At 50.7% G+C, this 24,199-nt stretch overlaps 1 protein-coding gene across 3 annotated transcripts; it reads right to left on the reverse strand.

The window, feature by feature from the left end:
• Positions 1-13,857: 13,857 nt before the first annotated feature.
• TMEM275 (transmembrane protein 275) lies at positions 13,858-22,077 on the reverse strand. Of its 3 annotated transcripts, none has more exons than XM_083846552.1 (3): positions 21,616-22,077; positions 18,796-19,177; positions 13,858-17,661 (listed from the first exon to the last, which is right to left on the reverse strand). In XM_083846552.1, the coding sequence occupies exon 3, from the start codon at positions 17,568-17,570 to the stop codon at positions 17,022-17,024; it is 549 nt and encodes a 182-aa protein (XP_083702678.1). In that variant the 5' UTR covers positions 17,571-17,661; positions 18,796-19,177; positions 21,616-22,077; the 3' UTR covers positions 13,858-17,021. The 3 variants fall into 3 exon arrangements, with proteins under 3 accessions (XP_083702678.1, XP_083702679.1, XP_083702680.1); XM_083846553.1 differs by having other exon boundaries at positions 18,738-19,177; XM_083846554.1 differs by lacking the exon at positions 18,796-19,177.
• Between the last annotated feature and the right edge of the window lie 2,122 nt (positions 22,078-24,199).

The following is a 24,199-nucleotide window of genomic DNA, read 5'->3' on the forward strand; positions in this document are numbered from 1 at the left end:
AGAATATCATATCTGGAGTGCCATCTACTGCGTTGTCCAGGGACTGCTCAGAAATCATGTTAGTTTGGAGAAGTGCAGCTGCCAGGAACTCTTTGCCTGAAATCCTGATGGCTGCGTGCTGGTAGAGGTGGGGGAAACACAAATGTGCATTCAGTGATACTGAAAACAGTACGAATTGAGGTCGGTTTTAACTCACCCAATGTAGATGAGTTAAAGAGAAAAACGGATTAAATATAAAATAATAATAATAATAAAAAAGGAAAACTGCCTTCTTATGCTTCTTGCATCCTGAAGTTAATATCAAAGTATCAGAGTGTGGGAAAAATAAGTTATATTTGGAAAGCCTTTCAAAATACTGAAAGCCAAAATAACTTATTATCTTTCCTTTCAACCTGAAGCTTTTTTTGTGATTACCAGATACAATAAATAAATAAATAAATAAAATTCTAGGTTGTTCTTGCCCTTTGCAAACCTCTCTGTGGAGAGCAGCTCCCTTCAAAATCCCAGTGGCCAGGTATTTGGGCAGCCAACTTCCTTGAGGTCCAGCCCTGAAAGATGCTCTGGGGCAGCGACTCTCAGGCTCATTACATTTGTAGGCAGCACAACCGCATCACAAGAAATAGCCATTTAATATGGGGACGGGTAGGATCTACCCAAACTGAGAATATCCAGCAGATTTTACACACCCGACCCACAGATGGATGGCTTTGCAGCCTTCCATCCCGCAGTCTGTACCTGCTCGGAGGACAAGCAAAATTGGTGAGAAATTGTTCATGTCAGGGCAGCGAGCTCCCTCTGCTGCCTAAATCTCTGCAAGAGGCAGGCAAAAGCCAGCAGCCCTTTTTTGCTGCACTGTCTTGGGGAAAGAAAAAAAAATATACATATATATATGCATATATATATATTTATATATATATAAAATGTGTCGGCTGGGTCTGGGGGTGTCGCAAAACGCAACCATGGCAGGACTCGATGCATCTCCTGAGGCATGCAATGGCTCAGCCCAGCCCTGGAAACGTGCTCGCCAGGTTTCCAGCTGGATTGGGGTCACAGCACGTTCCTCCACCTGCAGCCAAGCGAAGTGTTTACCTTGGTTTGTTGTTGTTTTTGCCAAATGTAAACAATTGTGGCAAAGGGCAAATTTCCTGTCTTCTGAATTATTTATTATGGTCAGATGCAGTGATTGCATGGGTCTCTGTTGCTCTCTGGCTTCTGCTAAAGGATTGGTGTAATTCCTGTAAATTCATTAGCATTTATCAGCTCCCTGTTTGTGGCTATCTGGCTCCTTCCCCCCTTTCTTGCCCTTCTCCTTCCATAGAGCAAAGATTTATCACTGAATTAAAGCTGGCCGACGAGCCAGGGAGGGAGGATAATTCTATTACTTGCCAGAGCGGTTGAGGGGGGAAATTGTGCGCAATAACCATGGCTCGGAGCACAGTCTCCAGAAGTCCAAGCCTGTGAGATGTCATGGGGAGAAAAGAAAAAAAAAAAAAAGACCATGCGGATGAGGAGGGGAAAAGGAATCCTTACTGGATGCCCATGACGAGGATGCTCAGCACCAAAGGCTCTGCACAGCCCTGTGCTGCGTTGTCCCTCGGTTTGCAGCAGGGTGCTGAGGAGGAGCATGCTCCTGCCCGGAGGGAAGGCTGTGGTCTCACAGCTGCCTTCAGCCAGCCAAAGCTGATTGCCACCTTTTCCTTTTCCCCCCCTCCTGTCCTTTAACTGGGCTGTCAGCCTCAGCCAAATCTAAGCTGTGGACAACAAACTTTGTTATGGAGCAGAAGACGAGGCAGCCATCTCTACACCACGAGCCTAAACTGGCTGGTGCGACACCCAGATTTCCCCCCAGCGTTGTGCAGTGCCAAGAATACACAGCCCGGCCCACCTGTGAGTGCTCGGCGCAGAAAAACGAACGTGAATCTCCTTCTATCTGCAGTTGTATTAATTGCTGGTGACACCTACCAGCCCCATCTGGTAGTGCAGAAAATGAGCACCGCCCCATTTCCTTGTGCTCTGCAAGGAGAGATGTTTCTTACAAGCCCTGGGTTGCCCCACCAGCTCTGAGCCAGGGCTGACTTTATCTCTGGGGGACCCTATTGAACCCCAGGGTCTTTTCCACGACCGCAGCCATCACATCACAGCCCAGCAAAGCTCCCCAGCTGCTTTCCAGCATCTCTGCTCTTTTCCCATGAAGTTTTGCATCCTGGCTTGGGGTTTTCAGCAGAGGCTTCTGCTTTTTGCCAAAGGTGGGGAAGGATTCAAGGGCCAAGGGAGGGCGATGGGCAATGAATGAGCTCCAGGGCTGGTCTGTGAGCCCAGAAAGCCCCAGATGTCCCCAGATCGGCATTGCTGTTGACTAGCTTGCCTCCAGAAAGGTTCCTCCAGCAGCGTCTTGCTGCTGCAAGAGGATTTTGAGGCACTGTCCCCACGTGCATCCTGATATTAAAGCCAGCCCTCGCCCACAGGAACCAAAGCTTGGGATCTGCTTCAGCCAGCCATGATCCAAACTACAGACCCCTTGCAAACCTTTCGCTTAGTGCACAGGTGTTTTTCTTCTTTTATTAGCCTCCTGTTGCTGTGACACAGGATATTTCTGAGCAGGTGCTGGCCCATGCAAAATTCAAGAACAAAAATGCCAGCTTGGGCTCTCCTCCTGTGTTTGCCAATTGTCAAGGCATGGGCTTCATTCTGGAGGCTCTCCCCCTGCTCAGGGAGGTTGGCATAACAGCAGGAAGCAATTTGGTTGTGCACCTTCAGGGATTGCTGCTGAAAGGCTGAGGGTTATTTTTTTTTCCCCCCAAGGTCTGCTCTTACAGCCTTGGGTATAAATTTCTTTCCATTTATTTGTCAAAGGCTCCGCTCTTGTGCTGTGTTTGGGCTGTCAGCGGTTGCCTTGAACATTTAGGTCAATCACAGATATTATTTCTGTCTCTGGTGCAGGCAGCTTCTTATCCTGGGCCTTCAGCTTTGTGTCTTGCCTATAAATAAAACACCGTTCATTCTCAGCGAAGTGGGAAGAAACAGCAATGAGCTCAAAGTGCTGGTTCCACAGGGAAGGGTGCTCATTTCAGATGTCTCGACCCCTTAAAGAATTATCAAACCCCATATTAAGCATCCCTATTGCTTTAATAGCAAGCCTGGAGAGAATTAGGGGGGTAAAAAATAGGCATTAGAGCTGTGGTGTATACAGGTGTAAAGCACGTATTTGCTGTACATCATTCACGTGTTTGGGCACTCTACGTGGCAGAGGCTGGCACCTGGTGCAAAGCCGGAGCCTGAGGTGTGCAGAAGCAACTGCATTTGCTTCACTCCCTGCAGGTGCTGTTTAACACAAAGCTGATGTTCCTGGAGGCACTGAGTCCACAGAAATCTCACTAACCTAAAGGCCTCAAGACCATGGTTCAGGCCAGTGAATGTCCTTACTGCTGGCAAGCAGCAGTACCCTGGCCTGGTCTGCCAAAAGTCTGCTGCGACTTTTCCTCTGCAGCTAAATATTTTGGCATTAAAACAATAGCAACAATAACTTTTACATATAACAACTAAACTGGAGTGTTTACCAGTGGAAGCAAGGTTGCTCAGCTCAGATCTTTTTGAAGAAGCCTTGTTGTTTAGAGGCAATAAATAGTTGGTATTTGGGGTCCCATCATTCTGCAGCCAATTGTTCTCAGGTGGCCAATGGATGCAGATGCCTCCTCTGACAGCCTACACTTGCACTGGTAAGTAGAAAAGGATGCTTTTTTTTTGTAATCATTCTGCGTACAAACAAATTTGAAATACTGACTAGGAAAGGGAATTGGGAAAAACCTGCAAAAACTGCTAAAATACGTATCAGGCAGGCTTCTATCACCACATTTTATTTGTACCCTAGAGCAGTAATGATTATAAGCTCTAGGTCTTTGTTTAATCTCTTACTTCCTTATGAGTGCGTGCATATAGTTTTGTCATTTAATGGAGTCATTTTGCAAAGTGGATCTGGGGTATTTTCACCGAGGGTTTACATTGCACATGATTGACTGAGCTGATTCCATTCCAGACACTCACGTATCCCCCTGCTGCATAAATTGGAGCTGAGCACTTTTTATTTCCTTGCAAGGGAAATGAGCTCTGACGAATGGGGATGAGCTGAATATCACATTATTTGGGGGCTGAGGGAAGGGGGGGGGGGGCAAGAGAAGACATTTCTCTGGATTCATGTGGTACTGTCTCTTCTCACCATTTTTCCCCCCTTGCAGGAATACTTCTTGTCTCCACTAAAATGATCTCCCAGACACCTGGCAGTTATTATATTAAGAGGTGATGGACTGCAATGCTCGTAAAAAACCTGAAAATCTTCTGCCTTATAGATTTCCAGCCACGCTGGTGAAGTATGGGCCAAATTTTGGCAGGGGAGATCCTGGGGAGCTGCTGGCAAGGGCAAAGCATCCAGTGGGCTGGTCCTGCAGCCTCCCTGCATCTCAGCATCCCCGGTGCTCCTCAGGTTTTGCCTGGGCCAGCATGCCCCAAACAAGCCCGCAGTGGGCTCTGGCTTGCCATACAGGTATAGATTTTCCTACTGACTGATGCTAGATCCATCTCTGCAAGCCCCGGCTCTTCGTAACCGGGTTGTCCCCCCAAGTAATTAGTCTATATTTAATCATTATCGAATATAAAAGGCAGGGACACATTGCAGTCATCCTCGCAAATCATCTTTTGTCCAGATGGCCCACAGAGCACACTGGAAACCTCATTAACAGATTGTGACAATTAATTACCCGGTCCGGGAATCACTTCTGAGGCTGTCGAGAGCAGCTGCCTGCAGAGCAGGGCAGAGGCCAGGGGCGGCAGTGCTGGACATCGCTGGTGGCTTCTGGGGTGAAACTTTTCAATTTGTAACCTTTTTTTTTATTATTATTTTTAATTTAAAAATCTGTTGGCTTTTTTTTTTTTTTTGATGGAAGTGTCAATATTTCTGTTGAAAGATTTCCCCCCTTCTGCCCCTGTCGGGCACCACTTGGGTTGAAGGGGGTTGGCTTTCCAAGCCGCGCCAGCAGCAGGGAGCAGCTTTCTCATGGCCTCAGATTTACCTTCAGCTGTGTGAAGCTGCATTATTATTTAATTTTTTTTTTACCTCAAAGTAAGCAGATTAAAAAACAATTTTTTTCTCAGTCTAAAACTCAGCACCTATTGATAAATCGGTAATGAATTTGTACTCGAGGCTATTAATTGCCTTGCAGATGTTTAGCCATAGGATTCCAGTGCAGAAGGAGATCAATAGATGTTGAGACTAAATTATCCGACGGTTTCAAACCCCAAATAATCACTGCCTGAGCTTGTTTAGTTTGGGCCTGAGACAAAAGTCAATTCCTTCCCTGTGGACATTTCTATAAAGTACAGTTGACATAAGAAATGATGAGACTCTGCAAAACGAGATTGAGCCATAAATATTCAGCTCTGCAGTGGATCCGAGAATAATAATTTAACTTTCTCTAATGCCCAGCTCTCAGGATGCTTAACAAACCCCCTATTCTTGGCAATCCTCAGCTGTTTAACAATTCAGAGCCTCTAATCCATAACTGGGGAGGGAAAAATGAAGATTTGGTTCGCATAAACCCCTAGCTGATAGAGTTAGAAGAGCTTCACTGTGGCATTTGCAATCAGCTGAAAAGAACAGAAAAGGCTGGAGATGAGTGCTCTGCCTGTAGGTATCTATAGCTACCCCGGATAAGCTCCCTGCCACTTTTTGCCTGCTTATACGTTACTATTTCCTAGCACGAGCATGCTCCTGCTGGCAGTTTCCCCCTCCTCTCCCTCACCTGAGCCTTTCTTGGCTCTTTTCAGCCCAAAATAAAGCACGGCAGCCCTCACCTGCTGCTTCGGTGGGAGGGTGGGACCTTCCCCATCCAGCTGCTGGCAGAGGGGCACATGGCACCCACAGCCACTCCGATGGGAACGGGGTGGGAATTTCAGCCCTGTGAGCGAGCCCCCAGGAGCTGGGGAGGTGAAGCCCAGCAGTGCCAAGCCCGTGCAGCTCTGTGCAGGAGCCGCGTGTGGTTTTTCACCCAAACGAGGCAAGTTTCCACCCAGGAGACCTGCCCCGTCTGCACGGTGGGGAGGGTCCCGTGGCAAACCCCTAGCAGGAGCGGGGCTTGAAGGCAGCTCTCCTCCTCCCCCCGAAATACTCCTTGGCCGTGGTTCTTTGCCATTTCACAGCATCCTGCCCCTCGCAGGGATAACATGTTGGGGGCTCTCTGCTGAGCTCCCTCCCGGTCTTCCCAGCACCTCTTCCCTCCGCTTCTCGCTGGTAAGGGCTCGGGAGTTGTTATAGCAACCTCGGCGTGGTTAAGTCTCTAGAGGAAAGGTTTATAGGGAGAGGCAATATCTTTTATTAGACTGGCTGATCCAGCTGAAAGAGAAAAAGGAAAAAATAATAATAAGTGTGTGAGAGAGCAGCTCTGGCTCACTGCTGGTCCCCAGAGCTCTGGGCAGGGGAGAAGGAAGCAGATACAGAGGAGAGAAGGTGACACATGGGGACATGCCCAAGCTCAGCTGGCAGCAAATATTTAGGCTTTTCAAGGGAAAAGCAGCAATTTGGTGGGAAATGAGCCCCGTGTTCAGTGCTGGCTCTTCCTGTCAAACACCAACATGTTGCTGCTTTGCCCTCTCTGGGAGAGCTGCCACAGCAGCATCACAGCATCCGTCCTTCCCTCCAGTCCTCTCTGGGTACCCTCTCCATCTGATATATCGCAGGCAGCAGAAAAGACTCCAGAGAAGCCATCAGCATGACAGTTCCTCAGTCACATTATTTCCAGGCTTCCGGAAATCCCCAGCCACGATCCCAACCCCAGCCCCTCTGCTGTGCCCGCTGCCTCTTCTCCAGCGCACCTCCAGCAGCACCCAGTGTCTCCTCGTTCTGGTCCTATCTGGCAGCTTCTGTTTGCTCAGGGTCGGATCTCTGACACCCATCAAGCACAAGCCACTTGTTTCAGGCACCTCCTCACTCAGGCAGACTGCACTCCTGATGGACATAAAGCTTTGCATGCGCTGATGTAAAAGATCTTGCCTTTCTGCCTGGCATTCCCAATCTTCAGCAGTGCCCGAGTGGAAAGTCACCTTTCATTTTGCCTATTCTTTTCTGTTTAACCCTTGTAACCTGCTGAACAGAAAAAACGGATCAGGCAGTAACTCACAGCCTGTCTGCTGAAGAATACGCAAATTCATAAAAAAGAAGTAGATGGATCCTGCATTAACCAGGCGGCTCTGGGAAGGGCCAGCCTGTCTGCACGGGGATGTGCTTGCACAGGGCCCAACAGCACCAGGTGGGACGGAGACAGCCCCTCCAAGCCAAAACTGAGATATACAGGCAGGTGGCCTATTTATTTATTTATTTATTTATTTATTTTGCCAGAAGAGGGGAAGTTGCATAAGTTTAGCTGAGGCAGTGCAAGTCTTCCTTTCTTTTAATAGCTGTCTGCAGCAAATCATGGGCATCTTCTACTTCTTTGTAAGAAGTGAAACCACCAGCATCCTTCCACGTGTGTATTGAGCAGAAGTACCAGAAGCGGCCGAGGGGACAGAGAGCACCAGGATGCCCTGGTAGTGCACATGGAGGCAGTAAAGCAGGAAGCCCCTGTGGCTGCAGGAGAGCAGCTGCAGAGCAGCACGGATGGGTACGTTAAAGTATCTCAGCACCTTAAAGCAGGCTGGAAGAGATGTTGGGATAGCCCACATGGCACGCAGCAAAGTTAAAGGCTCAGCCCTTGGTAGCCACTGAAGAGCTTTTTGAGGCATCAAGAACTTTCCCCTTAGTCATGGGAACTGAAGGGAGGATGACGTTATATCCCGAGGGGTAGGTAGCACTTTCTCAGCATTGCATCTCCTCCTCCTCCTGAGTGCCGCTGCCTGCAGGATGTATGGCACTGCCCTGTGCTGCTGCCATCTAATCGGATCAAACTGCCTCTGATTACATCCAGGGAGCTGATAAACAGCGTAGCTGAAAGCCACTCGCCCATTACGACCCAAGTGGCTCTTGCTGCGGGGAGTTAATTAGAGCCAAGAATATAGAGTTTTTATTTTTTATTTATTTATTTATTTATTTATTTGCTGCTGTGGAACTTGCCTTCTGGGGGAGCTGGAGGCATCAGTCTGAGCGGAAACAATCTGAGGAGCCTGTACAGATCCATTGCCATTTAGGAGTACAGTTACTACTGCAATACCAATAGGCTGTGAAGCTGAAATGGGAAGCCCAATTCAGAGCCTGACAAGAAATTTTCACTTAAGCTGGCCCTGTTAGAGTATGTTGGCTCCTTGGCAATAATATTTTGGCAGAAGTTCTTGGTTTCAACTACATTTTTTTATTTTCTGCAAGAATTTCAGTGGTTGTTTTTTCAGCAAGGGCAGGAAAGAGGCAGAAGAAACTACAAGAGTCCAGCACGGGGAATATACACATCCCCTGGAAGCTGGGAGCAAATGACTTAAATTAGCAAACCAAAGAAGCAAACCTGTATCTCTTCCTACTCACGGACTGCTAAACTTTGTTATTTTGAAGTCGGCCTCTGAGTTTCTTCTTCTTTTTCTTATTTGTTGGTGCAGCCGGGGCAGGATCAGCCCCAGGTTAGCCCATCTGCAAATAAAGGGACAAACTGAAGCTGGGAGCTGGGCAGACACTAAATTATAGCTGTATCCCCCCGGGACAGAGCTATACAGACCTTAATGGTGATTTACCCCCCCTGCTTAGTCCAGCACCCAAAGTGAGCAGTGCACTCTCAAGACCGCTCTTTTTTCTCATTGCTACCTCCTAATTTCCACCTTCTGGAGCAGCAAATGGTCTTTGTGGAAATAGGTTCAAGCCCATAAGCCTTAAACAAGGCTCTGGAGCGAGGGGAATTAATTGGAAAATGATTGAAGGCTATTAGAGGGTTTTGAGTGGCTTTGTTTAAGGGTGGAAGGCTGCAAATGGCAGGCAGAGCCCTTGAGCCTCCTCCTTCTGCCCGGCCGGCAGCAGAAGCTCCCTTTGATTTTGCCTCCCGACCCCACAAAGCAGGCTCGGGGAGGGCTGTGTCACCCGTCGGGGTGCTGCCTGCCAGCTCAGCTCCTTTCATCGTGTCTGTCCGTCCGTCACGCTGTCGCTCCCGGCAGGGTACGGATGAACCTCGATTCCGTCACCGCCGCCCTCCTCCAGCGCTGCCTCGCGGAGCGTAAAAGAAGAGAAATCTCTGCCCTTATCACTCCAGGCTCTGCTCTTTTCCTGACAAAGATCCGTGCCTGCAAAATGCCAAGCGGTCGCGTCAGGTCTCCTGGCCCGCCCGGAGCCGCGCTGGCTCGGCAGGGCCCGTAATTGCTGTTCCAGGCGGCTGCTGCTCGAAGACGGGAGCGCTGACTCCCTTCTCCCACCCCGTTGCTGCTTGTTCCTGCTCAGGCTCTCAGGCCCCAGCTCCCAGCCATTTTCCCATGTCACAAAACCTCAGGGGCCTGTGTCCGAAGGGCTCTTAAAACCACGGGGATGCCGGGAGGACGATGTGAGCCCCTGGCACCATCCTCTGCCTCCACCTGCAGTTACGTATTTCAGGGGGATAACGAGGCAAAATACCTCACTCCAGCTGGTCTTTCTCCCTTTCTCTCCCTGGTGAACGCACTTTGCACCTGCTCATTAACAAATGTGCTCCATCCGCGTCAACCAGCGCTGTTGCGGAGTCGCACCTCGGCTGCCTGCTCAGCGCCAGAGCCTGGTTAATAATTACGGCTGTGACTCACCCCACTCCATGCTGCTGCAGCGCCATTAAGAGAATTGACAGCACAAATAACAGAAGCATTAAGCCTAATGATGGTGCCAGCGTTAGCCCTGCTGAAGTGCTGCTGGTGTCAAGGGAGAGGAGCCTTTTTCCCTTCAGCGGTTGTCCCTCCCGGGGGGCATCTCCTGCCCTGCCCCGCAGGGGAAAGGCAGCCTGGGGCTCCTTTGGGATGTGACAGCACCGGTGTGATGTGCACACACACACGTACGTGCCACCTGTGCAGCAAATCACAAAACAATCAATGCTTCAGAATATCCCCATTCCAGATTTGCAAACTCTCAGCATCCACGGCTTCAGCCTCCTCCTGCAGCCCCACACCAGCAAGCTGCTGTCTTCCTCCTGACCCCCTCCTCCAGCTTTCCCAGATCATCCAGAAAATGCCTCATTTTTGACCCACTTCCCTGGGTTTCCTTTGCCCTCGCACGGTGCCAGAGGGACGCCCAGCCCCTCGCTGATGATGGGTGCTAACTGCCACCTCCGGGTGCTGCTGTCTCCAGCACAGTCACGTCCAAGCATGGCCCAAACCCTTTGAACTGGTTTTCCGCAGTGGCTGCACTCACCTTCCAGATAGTTTTACCCCAAAACCCCACACACTGCTGCACATCTTCTCCCCCCAAAAAAGCCCTGTCCGGACCTGACGAGCAGAGGTCAGCTGTCATTCAGCTGCAGCACACCTACATTACACCAGTGATGCATTTCACATGAATTTCTGCCAATTTACGCTCATTTTTTCATTGCTTTCTAGTTCTTGGGACTGGGTTTAATATTTCCCAAATTAGCTATAAACGACATACCTAAGAGTCATGAAGCACTGTAGATGAACAGAACATGACAAAGCACCTGACAGCTTTCACCTGACTTGGCTTCGGCATAGCTTTCCCTGCTATTATTTCCCCAAAACAAAACTTTCCCCGAAATAGCCATCTCCTTTTCTTTTAAAAGGAAAATTCAATTTATCTTCTCTTTTTTTAGCCAATCCCTCCTCCTTGCCTTCATTGCCACAAATTCCCTAATCTTGTTATTCTTGGGTGTTGGAAAAGAGTAATCATCTCAGCCATGAAATCGAAGACAACAGCAGCACTTCCAGGGAGGTGACTTCAGTCAGAGGAATTAACTCTCCCGGCAGACAGCTCCTCTTTAGAACAAATGCGAGTTTAAGACTCAAAGTCATGTTTTTAATGAGGCCGCATGAAAATATACGTGGCTCGGAGCTCTGGGGAAATTCAGTGTTGTGCCGGAGAAATGCAGCACGCCAGGAAAACAAAACGAGCAGGATTGTTTCTGCATCTCCTGCAGTGAGAGCTTGTCCCTGCGTCCCTTCCCCAGCATCTCGGGGTTTGCTGACCTGAACGAGGGACTCCACAGCCTTTGACTGAGGGTTGGATATGGCCCCCCCCCAGCTGGATAAAGCTCCGGCTGCTGGTGGAGGGAGAGGGGGGAACAGCTCCCACCTCCAGCATCGTGTTTGCCTGGCTCAGCTGGATATAAGGAGATAAACCACAGATCATCCCGATTTCTCATACCGAGATAACAACGGAGGAGGATTTGTCTCCAAGAGAAGCGTCTTTTCTGCCTCGTGTGCCAGCAAAAGAAATAATTTCCCCGACTTTATAGCAAACTTCGTCAGATACGCCTCTGGCACCAGGCCAGAGAGCTGCGTGCAAAGCTCTGTTCCCCGGCACAGCGGGTTAACGCCAGAAACCCAGGCAAAGATTTCAGCAGGAGAAGCCCCCTGCGATGGCACTGGAAGTGTATACAGGTCCCTGGAGGCACGGCTCAGCAAAAGCACTGGTGGAGAGAGATCTGGCTCTTGGAACCTGATGGGAGCAGGGGGTCTGGGAAGGGACCACAGCCCCAAAGCTGCCCTAGAAGTTTGGTCCTCATGTGGAGGCAGAGCCCGGCACTATCTTATTTTAGGGGTTGCCTAGAGGATGGGGTAGTAGAGAAATTCTCAAGTGTCTGGATCAGAAATTTCATCTGGAACCCGGGCTATTTTTTACCTGGCAAAAGCATCACAAGCCAGTGTCTTCTCAGGGCAGGCCAATTTCAAGAAATCATTTTTTTTTCTGATGAAAATTTGCTCCCTGGAAAAACTCCTGGGGACTCTTTATATTCAAAGATGCCCTGAAAAATGTAATCTGCCCTGCCAGCCCTGGCACCCTCTGTGCTCTGAGAATTCAAAGCCATGTCAGCGTGTGCGGGTGCCACGGCGAGAGGCTGACTGTGATTGCAAGTAGCAGGAGATCTGCTGATGGAAACGGCAAAATCTCCTCTCCACAGACGTTGTAAATTAGACTGAACAGAGCTGTGGAAACAAGCCTGTAAGGAACAATCCTCACTGACTAACCCCGATGGCCCAGCTGCCTTCTGCAGCCTGAGCCCTGGTCCCTTCCTCACTGGGGCTCCACAGGGGTGGCAGTGGGACAGCAGAAGCCCCAAAAGAGCCACTGCCACTACATGGCAAACAGGCTCTGAGATGTTTAAGTCAAGGATAAAATGAAAAACATCAAACTCGCAGCTTTCCTAGGAGGTGTGAGGGAGCAGGTGGTGTAGGACAGCACCGGGGGAGATGCTCTGTGTCCTTGGTCCTTCTGGAGAGGGTGCTGCAGAGGAGGAGGATGAGCATCCCACCGTGGTTTTGTATCATCCTGGGAACATGGGCAGTTGTTTCTCTGAGGCCATGCCACGCAAGGAGCTTTTTGGGGCCATCAGTGTGATAGTCAGGAGTTTTAGAAAGCCTCTGCAAAAGCACGCTGCAGCGGGGCAGTTGCCTGTGTCTGAGGGTCTCTCCCATGGATGCTGACAGCATCTGGCAGCTGGAGAAAAGCAGCCTTTCAGCCTCTAAGTTGAGCACATTTGCTATGGGCTCACTGCAGACTAACGGCATAAAAGCTCAGTTACATATTTAAGAGGGACTTTGCACATGGAGACTTCATATTTTTATGGATATTTCTGCATTGTCATTGATTTTTTTTCCTCTTACAGTACTTGCCCAGGAAAAAACATCCTAATTCTTGCCCAAGAGGGACCTGGCAGGTTTGTAAGTTTGCTGTGGGCTCCTGGAAATCTGCAACAAATATAAAATATTTCGGGGGTAGAAATTGCCTAGAGGTATCTCAGTGTGAAGACATCACTGGCACAAGGATAACAGGCAATAAACCAGTCATGAATAAATTGGAGTTGGACTCAATGATTCTTGTGGGTCCCTTCCAACTTGGGATATTCTATCATTGTATAAATTTAGGCTGAGAACCAGAAAAAGCTAGTTAGATTCCATGTTACATTTCTGCTTTATTCTTCTAGGTGGGCAGAGAAGCTCATGGTCGGGGTCGGTGCTGGGCAGGTGCTGCTGCAGGAACGGGCCTGGGGCAGGTTTAGGAGAGCAGCAGCAGAAGCTCAGCAAACCCCCCTGTGCTTTTCTCTCTGCTCCCACTTTTAAAAGAGAAAAGCCCTTCTGGGAAGTTCTTTCCAAAGGCCAGAAGAAATCCTTTCTGAAGGGAGCGGCTTCTCATTTGACACACATTGGCAGCGCAGCCGTCTTAGCCAGCTCATTTCCCAGGCCTTTAACCAGCCAGGCTGCCTGGCATGGAGAGATTTCCTCTCGTTTCAGATCACTTGGCTGCACATTGGAGAGAAGCCCTTTGACAGGGTGAATTTGCAAGGCTCTCAAATCCTCTTTATTCTTGCTGTGCTCTCTCCTTGCCTCATCTCCAAGAGCCCATGTTGGGCTAAGCCCAGAAGGAGCCCAGAAAGGTGATGGCACCAGTCCTACACCCAGACATGCACAGATACAGCTTTTACCCTTTCCCACACCACAAACGAAACAACACCCATACCCAGGACTGGACAGGATCAGCTAAAATAACCTGGCCCACTCTTACACTGCCAGAGAAGCTGAGTTCAGAACAGGTAACATTAACTTTTAAGGAAATTTTTTCCTTGCAGTTACTTGTGCTGGCTAGAAAATCAAGTGAGTGTGGAGCACGAGGCCAAATGAACACAGCCAGTTGTGGGGAATACACACACGGCCTTGTGGAAAGGGAGAATGCAGTGGTAGATCGAAAGAGCAGGCAGGCCCAATGCTCGTTGAGTGCAATTCTTTTAATGGGTCTGTCTTTTCTAAATTCCACATTGCACACATATAAATATTAATTAAAAAAAAAAAAAAGACTCACACCAGAAACTCTGACTCGGAGCACAAGAAACTCTCCTCGTTTCAAGACACAAGAAGGCACGAGATTCACAACATCAGTCACGGCCAATCACAGAGGCAGACAGACAGAGAGACATGGAAATCCCGAAAGACAGAAAAAGGAAAAAGCAGGGCAGTTATGCTTCAGGAGGAAGGCAGCAGATGTTCCTGCGCCGGTCAGGGTCACAGCTCGGCATAGACCCACCATGCCAGGGCATTGCCGTCCCTCTGGTCCTACGCCTCTGCTCACCCGGGCGCTGTCCTTGCCTCTTATTGTCTTCTGGGTCCCAAGGGTGTCAGGTCCCAGAGCAACACCAGAATTAAGGAGGCCTGTGTGTGCAGCACGGCATGTGCCAGGTCCCAGGGCTGTCTGATGCCACAGTGCAAGGGAGAATCGCTCTGAGGTCTTCGGTGGCCCTCAGTGTCCTGCATCTGCCACCGTTCCTGCCAAAGGAGCCTTGTGTTTTATTGTCACTGTATGACCCATCACTGGTAGCGTTTTGTGGTGCAGTTGTCACAAGGAGTCATTCTAGTACACGTACTCCAGACTCAGTTTTCAAGCCTTCGGTAAGCAGAGGGTTAATTCGTATGGTTACCACTCGATCTTACTACTTTTTGCCTCCAAGCACTCAAAGAAAATTGCAGCGATACCTGTATTCACAAGGGCAATGCCTCCAAAGGACTTCCAGGGTGTTGTGAGCTATTCCAAAAGGCTGGGGAGCCAGCAGCTGGGAGCCAAACACAGACCAGCAACCTGTTCTGTTTAATTGCTAGAGCAATCACCAGCAGGCAAAAATCACAGGAGCCTTTTGTTCAGTGCAGCAGTTCCCACGTGCCAAAGGGGAGCTGGTGCTGGAAGCGGAGATTGCCCATGAAAATGAGCTCTAAAAAGGGATCACGCAGAGATCAGACCACACAGACTCGTCCACCTTCAAGCAGCCTCCAGATTCAGGTGTGCTGATACGAGCCCTGCTGCTTGGCAATGTGCTCATCTTCAAAGCGGCTCTGTGGAGCTGGGAGCAGTTATTTTCCCTCCTGCACAGGCAGGCAGCTGAGCAGCAGTACGATTAAACCATTTGCCCAGGACCTGGAGGCTGTAGCATAGACTTGAACCCACATCTCCCAGAGACAAGTCCCTCTCCTGGGCCTGCTCCTGCCCCTTCCAGCCAGCAGAGCAGCCCTGCTAAAATCACACTGGTGTCACAAGTCATTCTCCGGTGTAGAAGCAGTTGTTCAAGGCAGCAAACTGTTGCAGCATTCAAGCCAGAGTTTTTCTTCCCTCTCATCAAGGCAAGAAATTCAACCTCATCCTCCCCGAGCTCATGAAAGGGCCATCAGCTCCCCAGCAGCTCCCCAGACAACCAGCACACCCCGTGCATGGCCTGTACAGCAGCATGGCTCTTCTGGCCAGCCCCTCCATGTGCCCAGGTGCCATCCCTTAACCCAACATATCAGCCATCTCCCTTTCATCCCTCCCACCTCTCCTTACACCCATCTGCTGGTTAAAGCCTCGGGGCTGAGATGTCCTCAGCCTGGCAAGGTGCTGATGCTGGGCTGAATGGGGTGCTGGCCAAGGTGGGAAGCATTACCTCCCTCTGTCTACAGGAGATGTGAAGTACCACTGGAAATAGATGACGGAAAGAAACGTGACAAAGGCCCCAGAAAACCTGAGTGGTGTGGGGATGCATGGGCTGTTTGCTGGCCTGTCTAATTTGGGGGCTTGGGTATCAAGGAGAATTAGTAGGGTGCAGGCTGAAAATAAAACAAGGGCAGGGACCTTTATGGCCTCTCATTAAGCTGTACAACTCCATGCTGCAGGAGCACAAATGATAAAAGCTGACAAACACTCAAGGAGTAAAAGAAGAAAAAAAAATCAATTCAGGGCTACTAAATACAGGCACCACTTCCAGCTCAGGAAATTCCCAAGCAATAGCGCCTTGGTTGGAGGCTGGGAGTGCACTCTGGGCAAGCAACGCCTGTGTTTTATCCTGCTGCCTTTGCCTTGAACAGCTCTTTAGGAATTCTCTTCTGTAAACTCATCCCATTGCTTCGCAATCCCAGGAGCGCCTTTAGCAGCTGGTTTCCTGCAGCAAGGAGTTCCATACTGATTGCCCACTGTGCAATGGGTCAGGCAGGCACGTCAGGAAAGGAGATACAGTCAGCACCTTCCAGCACAGCTATACTGAAACCCATACAACTGTTTGCCCCCTGCCACAAGCTGATGTGTCCCAGTCCAGCCTTCCACAAAATGATGGAAAGAAAGATGCCTCCCCCCAGCACTCACGATATAATCATTGCCCAAAGATTTCATTTGCAGGCTCTCCCAGCCTCCAGTTACCCCAGGAGCTTGTCCCCAAGGGTTTGGCCTGGCTGACCTCCCAGCAGCACCTCTGCAGCCCAGCATGATTAAAACAAGAGGAAAATGCCAGTGCTAATTGCAATCCCTGTGATTAATCGTCTCTTATCACAGATGGTAAAGTCACCCAACTGAAGGAGAAATGGGGCGGTGATTTTCAGAGGAGGGGAGATTGTTTCACATTGCTTTTTCAAACAGTAAACACAGATATTTTGTCCCTACTGCCAAAAAGCCCGGCTCTAAAATGCTGAAATCTTCTTGTGACTGAGTGGCAGCAAGCTGTAATTTACTGCATTCCTGCTTCCATTACATTCAAGACTTGCTTCACTTCTGGAAAAAAAAAATGCGCTGTCATTTGTCAGCACCCCGTGTAGCCCCTCCTTCAGCCACCACATTTCCACCTTCTGCTAGACAAATTAATTCAGGAGTAGAACTCTTCCACTCTGCTCCCCAAAAAGCCGGTCTTTTCCCAGGAACTTTTCAGTTCATCCTTTCACAGCAACATCATTAGCAATTTTCTTTGTGAAGCCAAGTAACGGGCACGTTCCTTTCAGCAAAAATCCGGTGTTTTCTGGCTGTGGCATCCCTCTTCCTTAAATTGATTCAGAGAAGCCTGCCTGCTGGCTTTCCACAAGCACCTCAGCCTCAGACTCCAGCCCACCTGTTGCAGCATCTGGCTGGCTGCTGGTAAAAGCTCTGCCCGGGTTTAGGATGCGGCCAGGTCCCTGGGCAAGTTGAGCTGTATCGCCTCTCCTCCTGTCGTGTACTTGGCCACGGGCCCATTGCCCTCCATGGTGAAGAGCTTGCAAGTCTTCGTGCTCTCGTGCACCGGCGTGGACTTCTTCGAGGAGATGGGGGAGTTGGTGGGGCTCAGCTGGACCGCAGTGGTGTCCTGCACCGTGTGCTCGCTCGTTTCAATTTCAAAGGCCGTGTTGCCAGGTTTGATGAGACCAATGTTGGATCCCGGCTTGGATTTTCTGGCCCCGTGAGCCGGTGGCCTCCGGCTGCAGATGCAGCAGGCCCCAAAGAAGGTGAAGGCCACCACCAGCAAGATGGGTCCAATGATGATGGGGGGGTTGTTCACGGGCAGGAAGGTCCCAAACGCAAACGCTCCCACTAACGTGATGTTGATCCCTGCCAGCATGATGCAAAGTCCACAGGCGCAGCAGAGAGCAGGGGAGGGGAGGCCCTGAGGTCGTGTCTTCTTCTGGATAGGTTTCTGGGTCAAAGAGGCGCTGCTCTTTTCGCTGAACATGTTGAGGCGAGTCTCAGAGGTCACCTCAGTCCTCGCAGGGCACACACTGTGCTGAGAAGGCTACTGCTGGTCTCCTGCTACCTTGAAATCCCTGGAGAAGAGAAGAATATGCGGCTGTTAGAGCAACATGCCAAAGGCGACTGTCCACCACCATCCAAGGTGACCAGCATTTTCTCCAAGTCTGCTGGTACCAAAAGGTAAGTGAAAATTCAGGCCTGCTCTCAAGTCTGGGCTCTCCCAGGCCTTGGTCACACGCAGCCAGCTCAGGCTGAAGCACTGAGGTCAGTGCATTCAATGCCTTTAGCCATCCAGATGGATGCAGCACGACTGAATCTGAGCACGCAATGCCCTGGGGCCTAGACCTTGGCTCTGCCTCCAGGCCGAGCCTCAGCAGAGCACGGCAGCTGTGTGGCTGAGCAGGCAGACCCACATCATCAGCTCAGACGTGGTTCACACAGGCTTGGGACCCGCTGCCTACTTCTCTTGACTCTGCTCCACCCACTCTTCCCTTAAAATACAGCTTCTTTAGCTGTATTTGCTGTCCATTCGGGCAGCAGCTGGTCTCGCAGCGCTAGTCATGGCCCAGACAATATGGATCACACGCATCACACCACGCTGGCTGTGATCACAGGAGATCACACAGAAGGGGCAAGGAAGCCTGTCTGCCTCAGCAGGTATAAAACCAAACTTGTGCAAAGCTCCTGCACAAGCAGACAGGTCTGGGAGAGGTCCCATGTGGGGACCTACCCGTCCTAAGCCACATAGCCCTGGCCGACCAGAGCAACTTGTCCATGGCAGAGGTTATTGGATGTGATCGGAGCTGGCTTTGTGTTCACTGAACTTCGCTGGGAAGCCAAATTGCCAGAAGCCAAATTGCCAGCAGTTTGCTGGTGATGCCTTTGATTTTACAGGCAGGAGAGCAATTCTCTCCCCAGCCTGACTGCAAACAACAGCAGTCTGCTCTCTCGTACTCCCCTGCCTGGCTCCCTAGCTTCTTCCCGCCTCTGTTGTGGAATATTTCATAAGGGGAAAACTGATACTGTGCAGATTTCTACTGGAAGAGCCAAAAATCACTGTTGTGCTATTAACACTGCAGCCACTAAATTAACATCATCAACAACAACAGAAAAAAAATAAAACCCCCTCACCCATCACCCTGAAACACACCAGTGGGATCAGCCGGCCGTTTCCAACATGCTTCCCAGGGTATAAAATTTTCCCATACCTCCAGCTGAGGCAAAGCTCTCTCTGCTGCTCTCTCCAGTGTCACATCTCATTGCCTTTGCTCAGGCTTTTGTTCAGACCTGAATGAAGTGCAGCAGTGAACTTCCAGTGAAGTTTCTGTTGAGTGAGACATCAGCTGGAGCTGACAGGCACGGGTGCACTGAAGGATTCAATTCTTCCTCATCTGGGGATGTCTGCCTAGGGAAGCCTCTCTGCAGGCAAAGATTTTTTCAGAACAGACAATATGCAGGAGAGAAAGGGCATTTTCTCCATTAGCCGGGCTAACAATACGGATGTTTTTCCAGCAGTGTCCTTTTATTCTGCCTGGGAACCTTGGCACGCTGATGTGAGCTGGAACCCTGATTCTGCTTCTTTCACCAGCCCTGGAACAGCAGCAAGACAGCTTCTGGTTAAACGCACACACACGTTAAATCACATCACGGATTTTTTCTGTAAGGTTTGCTCCCTCCTGACTCCTCAGCTTCCACCCTGCAAGAATCCCTGCTCCTGGGGAGCCAGGCAGCTATCGTGGGCCGAGCCCTAACGGGATGAACAAACACACCAGCTGCCTCTGCTCCTAGGCAAGCCAGAGACCAGAGGGCACATTCCCACTGAGATTTTCCGGAGGAGCTTCAACCCGGCACCCATCACATCTGTCACCTGCAATTACTCCAAGGGGACCGTGCTGGTTTCTGGATGCTTTCAAGGCTGCGGTGATAACAGCCAGCACAGACCCTGGTAGCTCTTTTTCCCTGTCTGCCACCGCTCTTGGTTATCACCAGGGGGTTAAGCTGGGGTAAAATCCTCCCCGTATCACCCCAGGATGTAACGGGAGGACAAGGAGGCTTGTTCAGGCACCATTACCGATAACAAATCAGGGCAGCCTGTCCCAAGGACAGTTCACTCCAGCAGGTTCTGGGTGGGTGCTGCTACCATCAGCTTTTCCCAGGCATTCATAGCCACTTCCCAGAAGGAGGGAGGGGATCGTATCTACAGTACAGAAATAGGGACATGGCACATGCTGGAGAAGGATGGAAACCCTTCACCCTGCAGCTGGGCTGGCGCAGGCAGCGGTGCCTCCTCGGGTCAGCCTAGGACAGGCAGAGAGCTCTGGGGCTGTGCCGAGGGGCTGGCCAGGCGCTGGCAGGTACCTGCCTGCTGGCAGGGGACGAGGGAAGACGGGAAGTTTGGAGATGGACCGCTGCAGTGGAAGCGGTGATGGGTAGCTTGCCAGAAGCCATCACTCTAGGAGGCCCATTGGGATGGGCGTCTGGGAACACATCAGTAGCAGCCTGCACAAAAGGTCAGAGACCAGAGCAGGCAGTGTGGGAAAAAAGGAAAAAGAAAAAAAAAATAAGCTGGGCTTCTGGTGCTGCATCTGTGGTTGTCAAACCTGGATTCTGTAAGTTCAAAGGGCCAGGTCTAGCACAAGAGCCATGACAAAGCCCAGAGTGGAGCTGTGAAAACGTGAATCCAAGCATTTATGCCACGCACACTTGGGTGAGGAATAAAAGCACATGGGGGTGACTGGGGGACCAAGCCACAAGGCACGCTGGGATAGCATCAAAGCAAAGCACAGAGAGCCAAATCCCACTCGTTTGTGTTACTTGTATGGAGACGTACCCAGAACCATCACACAGAGCTAGTTGGAGTGGTCAGAAACAGAGGCAGGGGTTAAGATCTCATTTAAACGGCGCGAGCAGTTCTGGGGCTTGTACACCGAGGGGATTCCAAAACACTGGGAAACCGGAGGAAACGGGGATGAGAAAGCCAGCAGAGCAGTAGAGGGTAAAGCAAAAACCAACTAAACTCACAGGATGCCTCACACCGTCCTCTAAGCAATAAGACCCTGGAACACAAAGCCCGTCCTTACACTGATTGCCACATACGACAGAAGCATCGTAATTCTCCTGAAGCCTGTCATCTCCTAGAGCACGGGCTGATGCTGTGGGGAGAGGGGTCCCTCACCATCCCCCATGCAGTCACTGGAATTCACGAGTGGGGAGCTGTTCCCACTGTTGATACAAGGCAGCTTTTACCTTCCTGCTTCCACTTTTACCAAGTTAACCAACTCAGAAATGAGCAACTTTCCTTCCAGCCAAATCATCCTGTCCAAAATGACAAGTTTCCTTTTCATTAGGGGAGGGAAAAGTTTTCTTTGAGCTGCGTGAAACAGGTTCTTTTCTTATCAGCTAGAATCTAGTTTTTTTTCTCCAAACGTTTCATCTAGAAATGCATTAGTGTCAAGGGGAAAAAAAAAAAGAAAAAAGAAAAAAAGCTGCATATCCAAACCCGAGTAATGGCAATCCAGAGGACACAGCGATTCCTTCCAGGGGAATATTCACCCCTCCCTGTATTTTCAGGGGCCAAACAGAGACTTATTCCTAGCTCTGAGAGTTCCTAGAGCTCCGAGGACGTGCTGACATACCCAGCCAGCATTTTAGGAGCATCCCTTAAGCCACGCCAGCAGCACCAGGATCACCCACCGCTAACTGCGCTCCCCTCATAGTTGTAGCGGGGGGGATCGAGCTGTCACCCATCCGCACCGTTTCGCCAGAGCAGAACAACCAAAATATTTGAAGACCCTCAGCAAGCCTCCTTCCCAGGGGTGCGATGGCACCACGGAAAAAAACCCCAGCGAGCAGCAAGCAGCAACTGCAGCCAGGCAGCTCCCACCACCCCGACGCCCAGCCAGGCTCCCATACAGAGCCGCAGGCAGTTTTTTGGGGGAGAAACGTCGGACTTTTCCCCGGGCAGAGCTCCGGGAAAGTCCCCGGCAGGGCCAGGGGGAGCCTGGGTGCCTGGGAGGGGGGATGCTTACCTGGGCTGGAGCCGGAGGGAGCGGGCGCCCCGGGTGTCCCCTGCAGCGCCGGCTCTGCGGTGCCCGAGGCTCTCACATGCCGCCTGCCCTCTCTTCGGGAAACTTTCCTCGGGTGCCAGCAGAGCCCCCCCGGAGGGCTCAGCAGGCTCCGGGCGAGCTCAGCCTCCTCCTGCCCTCTTCCCTCCTTCCCCTCGGAGGATGCTGTCCTCCTCCTCCTCCTCCTCCGGCGGGGCTCAGCCGCAGCATCGCATCCTCCCCTGCCTCCTCTTCCTCCCTGCGGCGGCCAGCGCCGCCCGGCAGGCTCGCAGCCTCTCCCCCCGCCTTCTTTTTTAGTCCTCCTTTTCTACTTCCAGGCTGCAGCTCCCGCCCCCCTGGGGTGCCCGAAGCCCAGCAGCCCCTTCCCCGGCAGAAGAAGCCCCCGGGCGGCCTCCGCTAGGGGCAGCCCCGAGCCGCCCCCCCCCCCCCCCAACCGCTGCGCAGAACAAAGCCGCGGTACCGGGGGGGGGGGTGTCAAAAAGTGGGGACACCCCCGGCCGGGAATTGGCCTCCGAGGGTGAAGAGCACGGGGGCAGGGGGCTCTCAGCCGCTGCTGGCAGGGTGGTGAGGGGCCGGGGGCGAGAGCTGGAAATGGAATGAAAAAAACAGCGCCCCGAGGGATGCTGGAGTAACTGCGGGCTGGGGGGCTGCTGCTGAGGCAGGACCTCCGAGGGGTGGACGTGCTCAGGGCGTAAGAGCTGGAGAGTTCAGAAATAAAAAAAAAAAAAAGAAAAAAAAAAAGGAAAAAAAATAAAAAAAGGAAAAAAAAGAACAAAAAAAAGAAAAGAAAAAAAAACTTAGATGTAAATCTACCCCAGCAATCGGATCTCAGGTACGCTCAAAGGTGCTGCTGGCATCCCTCTAAAAATTTTCCCTGATGCTAGACCCTGATGCAAGCACAGCCGAGATCTTTGCTCCCACATTGAGCAGCCAGCTGCTGTCTGACGGCAGAGCTGGTGCCCGGAGGAAAGGAGGCAAGCTGCGAGCTGTGTGCCAGAGTATAGGTCATCCTTCCTCGGCTTAGGCAGCGCAGACGCTCGCATGCCCTCATCTGCTCTCCATGGCCACACGGCTGTGACTAGCCGGGATGTTGCCAGCAACAACTCAACGGAGGCTCTTCTCTGGCTCACTGCGGAAGAATCCTATACGGAGCAGGCTGGAGCTGATCGAACATGAATCATTCGCCCCTTTTTAAAATGATTGCTTTCATGCTCTCTAGAGAGAGAGGGAAAAAAGGTAGCACAGAGATGGAGAAAAACAAAGGTCAAAGGAGAAATCTCTGAAGAGGAATGAACACTTACTTCTCCTCTCTATTCTCCAGGCACTACTCCAGCCCAAGCACTCAATACGGCAGCATCTTCTACTGCAACATATTGCATTTCACCCCGCAGGTCAGCATAAAAATTCAGGCAAAAACCAAGCTTCCTCCTTAGCTACAGCAAACTAGAACATGGGCAAGAGGGCAGGAGGGTATCAGAAAAGCAGCACTGATCAGACACGTGACTGCCTGAGCTTCTGGAAAGAAATAACAGGCAAATCTCATTTCAGACCCTTCCAGAGATTCAGTGTCACCTCTAAGGAATCTCTGGCCCTGTAACATAAGGTTCAAAATGGCTCAGCATATTCATCGCTATCAGAAAAGTGGTAGAAGAGTACACCATTGGTTGGGCTTTCTGGAGAAAATCTCCACGTAGCACATCTGAGAGAGAGTCCCACGTGCAGCAGAACTGACGTTTGGTGTTTGCTGACTGTTGCTGGGTAGAAACTGGAGTGGCTGAACTCCTGGTGTGGCTCCACGGTGCTCAACGGGATCGGCCCTATAAGCCAGATCTGTTCAAGAGAGGCTGTCAGATGGAAAGGGACCGCCAGGGTCATTGATTTGAGTCCCCTGCTATCATGTTGTATAATAGCATTCATAAAGTGCTCAAGCTCCTAATGGGGTCAATTAATACCAAATGACCTGTGAGCTGTTCCCCAATTGCACAAGGCAGTGATGAAGCAGGCTGCTCCTGCTCCAGCTTACCATTGGCTGTCGCACGACTCTCCATCACACTTTCAACTTAATGGTCCATAAACCCAATAAAAAGGGGAAGGCTTTGCTGAAACGTTACATATTTAGGGCTCCACTGAAACAACAGTTCTGAATTCCGCATATGTGGCCCTGACAACCTGGCAGGCTGCATTCATGTGATTAAAACAACTGCTAATTCAAGAACTAAAATTAAAGGCTAGATTTCCCACTGGTATAATTCAGAATAGATTCACTGCCTTGCAGAGATTTGATAGCTCACGAGCATTCATGATTTGCCAAGAGGGCTTTGCCAGACTGGTAGCTCCTAACTTCAAACTTACGAGAAAGGGGGAAGCTCTGCCATCCTCAGAGGCAAAATCCCAACCCTCCGCTGACAGTAGGCTCTTTCCTCTGGAGAAGCTGCTCATTCCCATTTGATGCTGAATTCAAAAATTAGCTTAAGTCAGAAATTTCCAAATGAGAGGCAAAATTTGCCTGCTTCTAACTGAAAACAGATGGGAAGGATATGGGATCTGT

The sequence above is a fragment of the Anser anser genome (assembly GCF_964211835.1).
Source record: "Anser anser genome assembly, chromosome: 8".
NCBI lineage: Eukaryota > Metazoa > Chordata > Aves > Anseriformes > Anatidae > Anser > Anser anser.

What these genes read in the sequence shown, in the direction of transcription:
- TMEM275 (XM_083846554.1), bottom strand. Translation starts at nt 17,570, where the DNA reads ATGTTCAGCGAAAAGAGCAGCGCCTCTTTGACCCAGAAACCTATCCAG.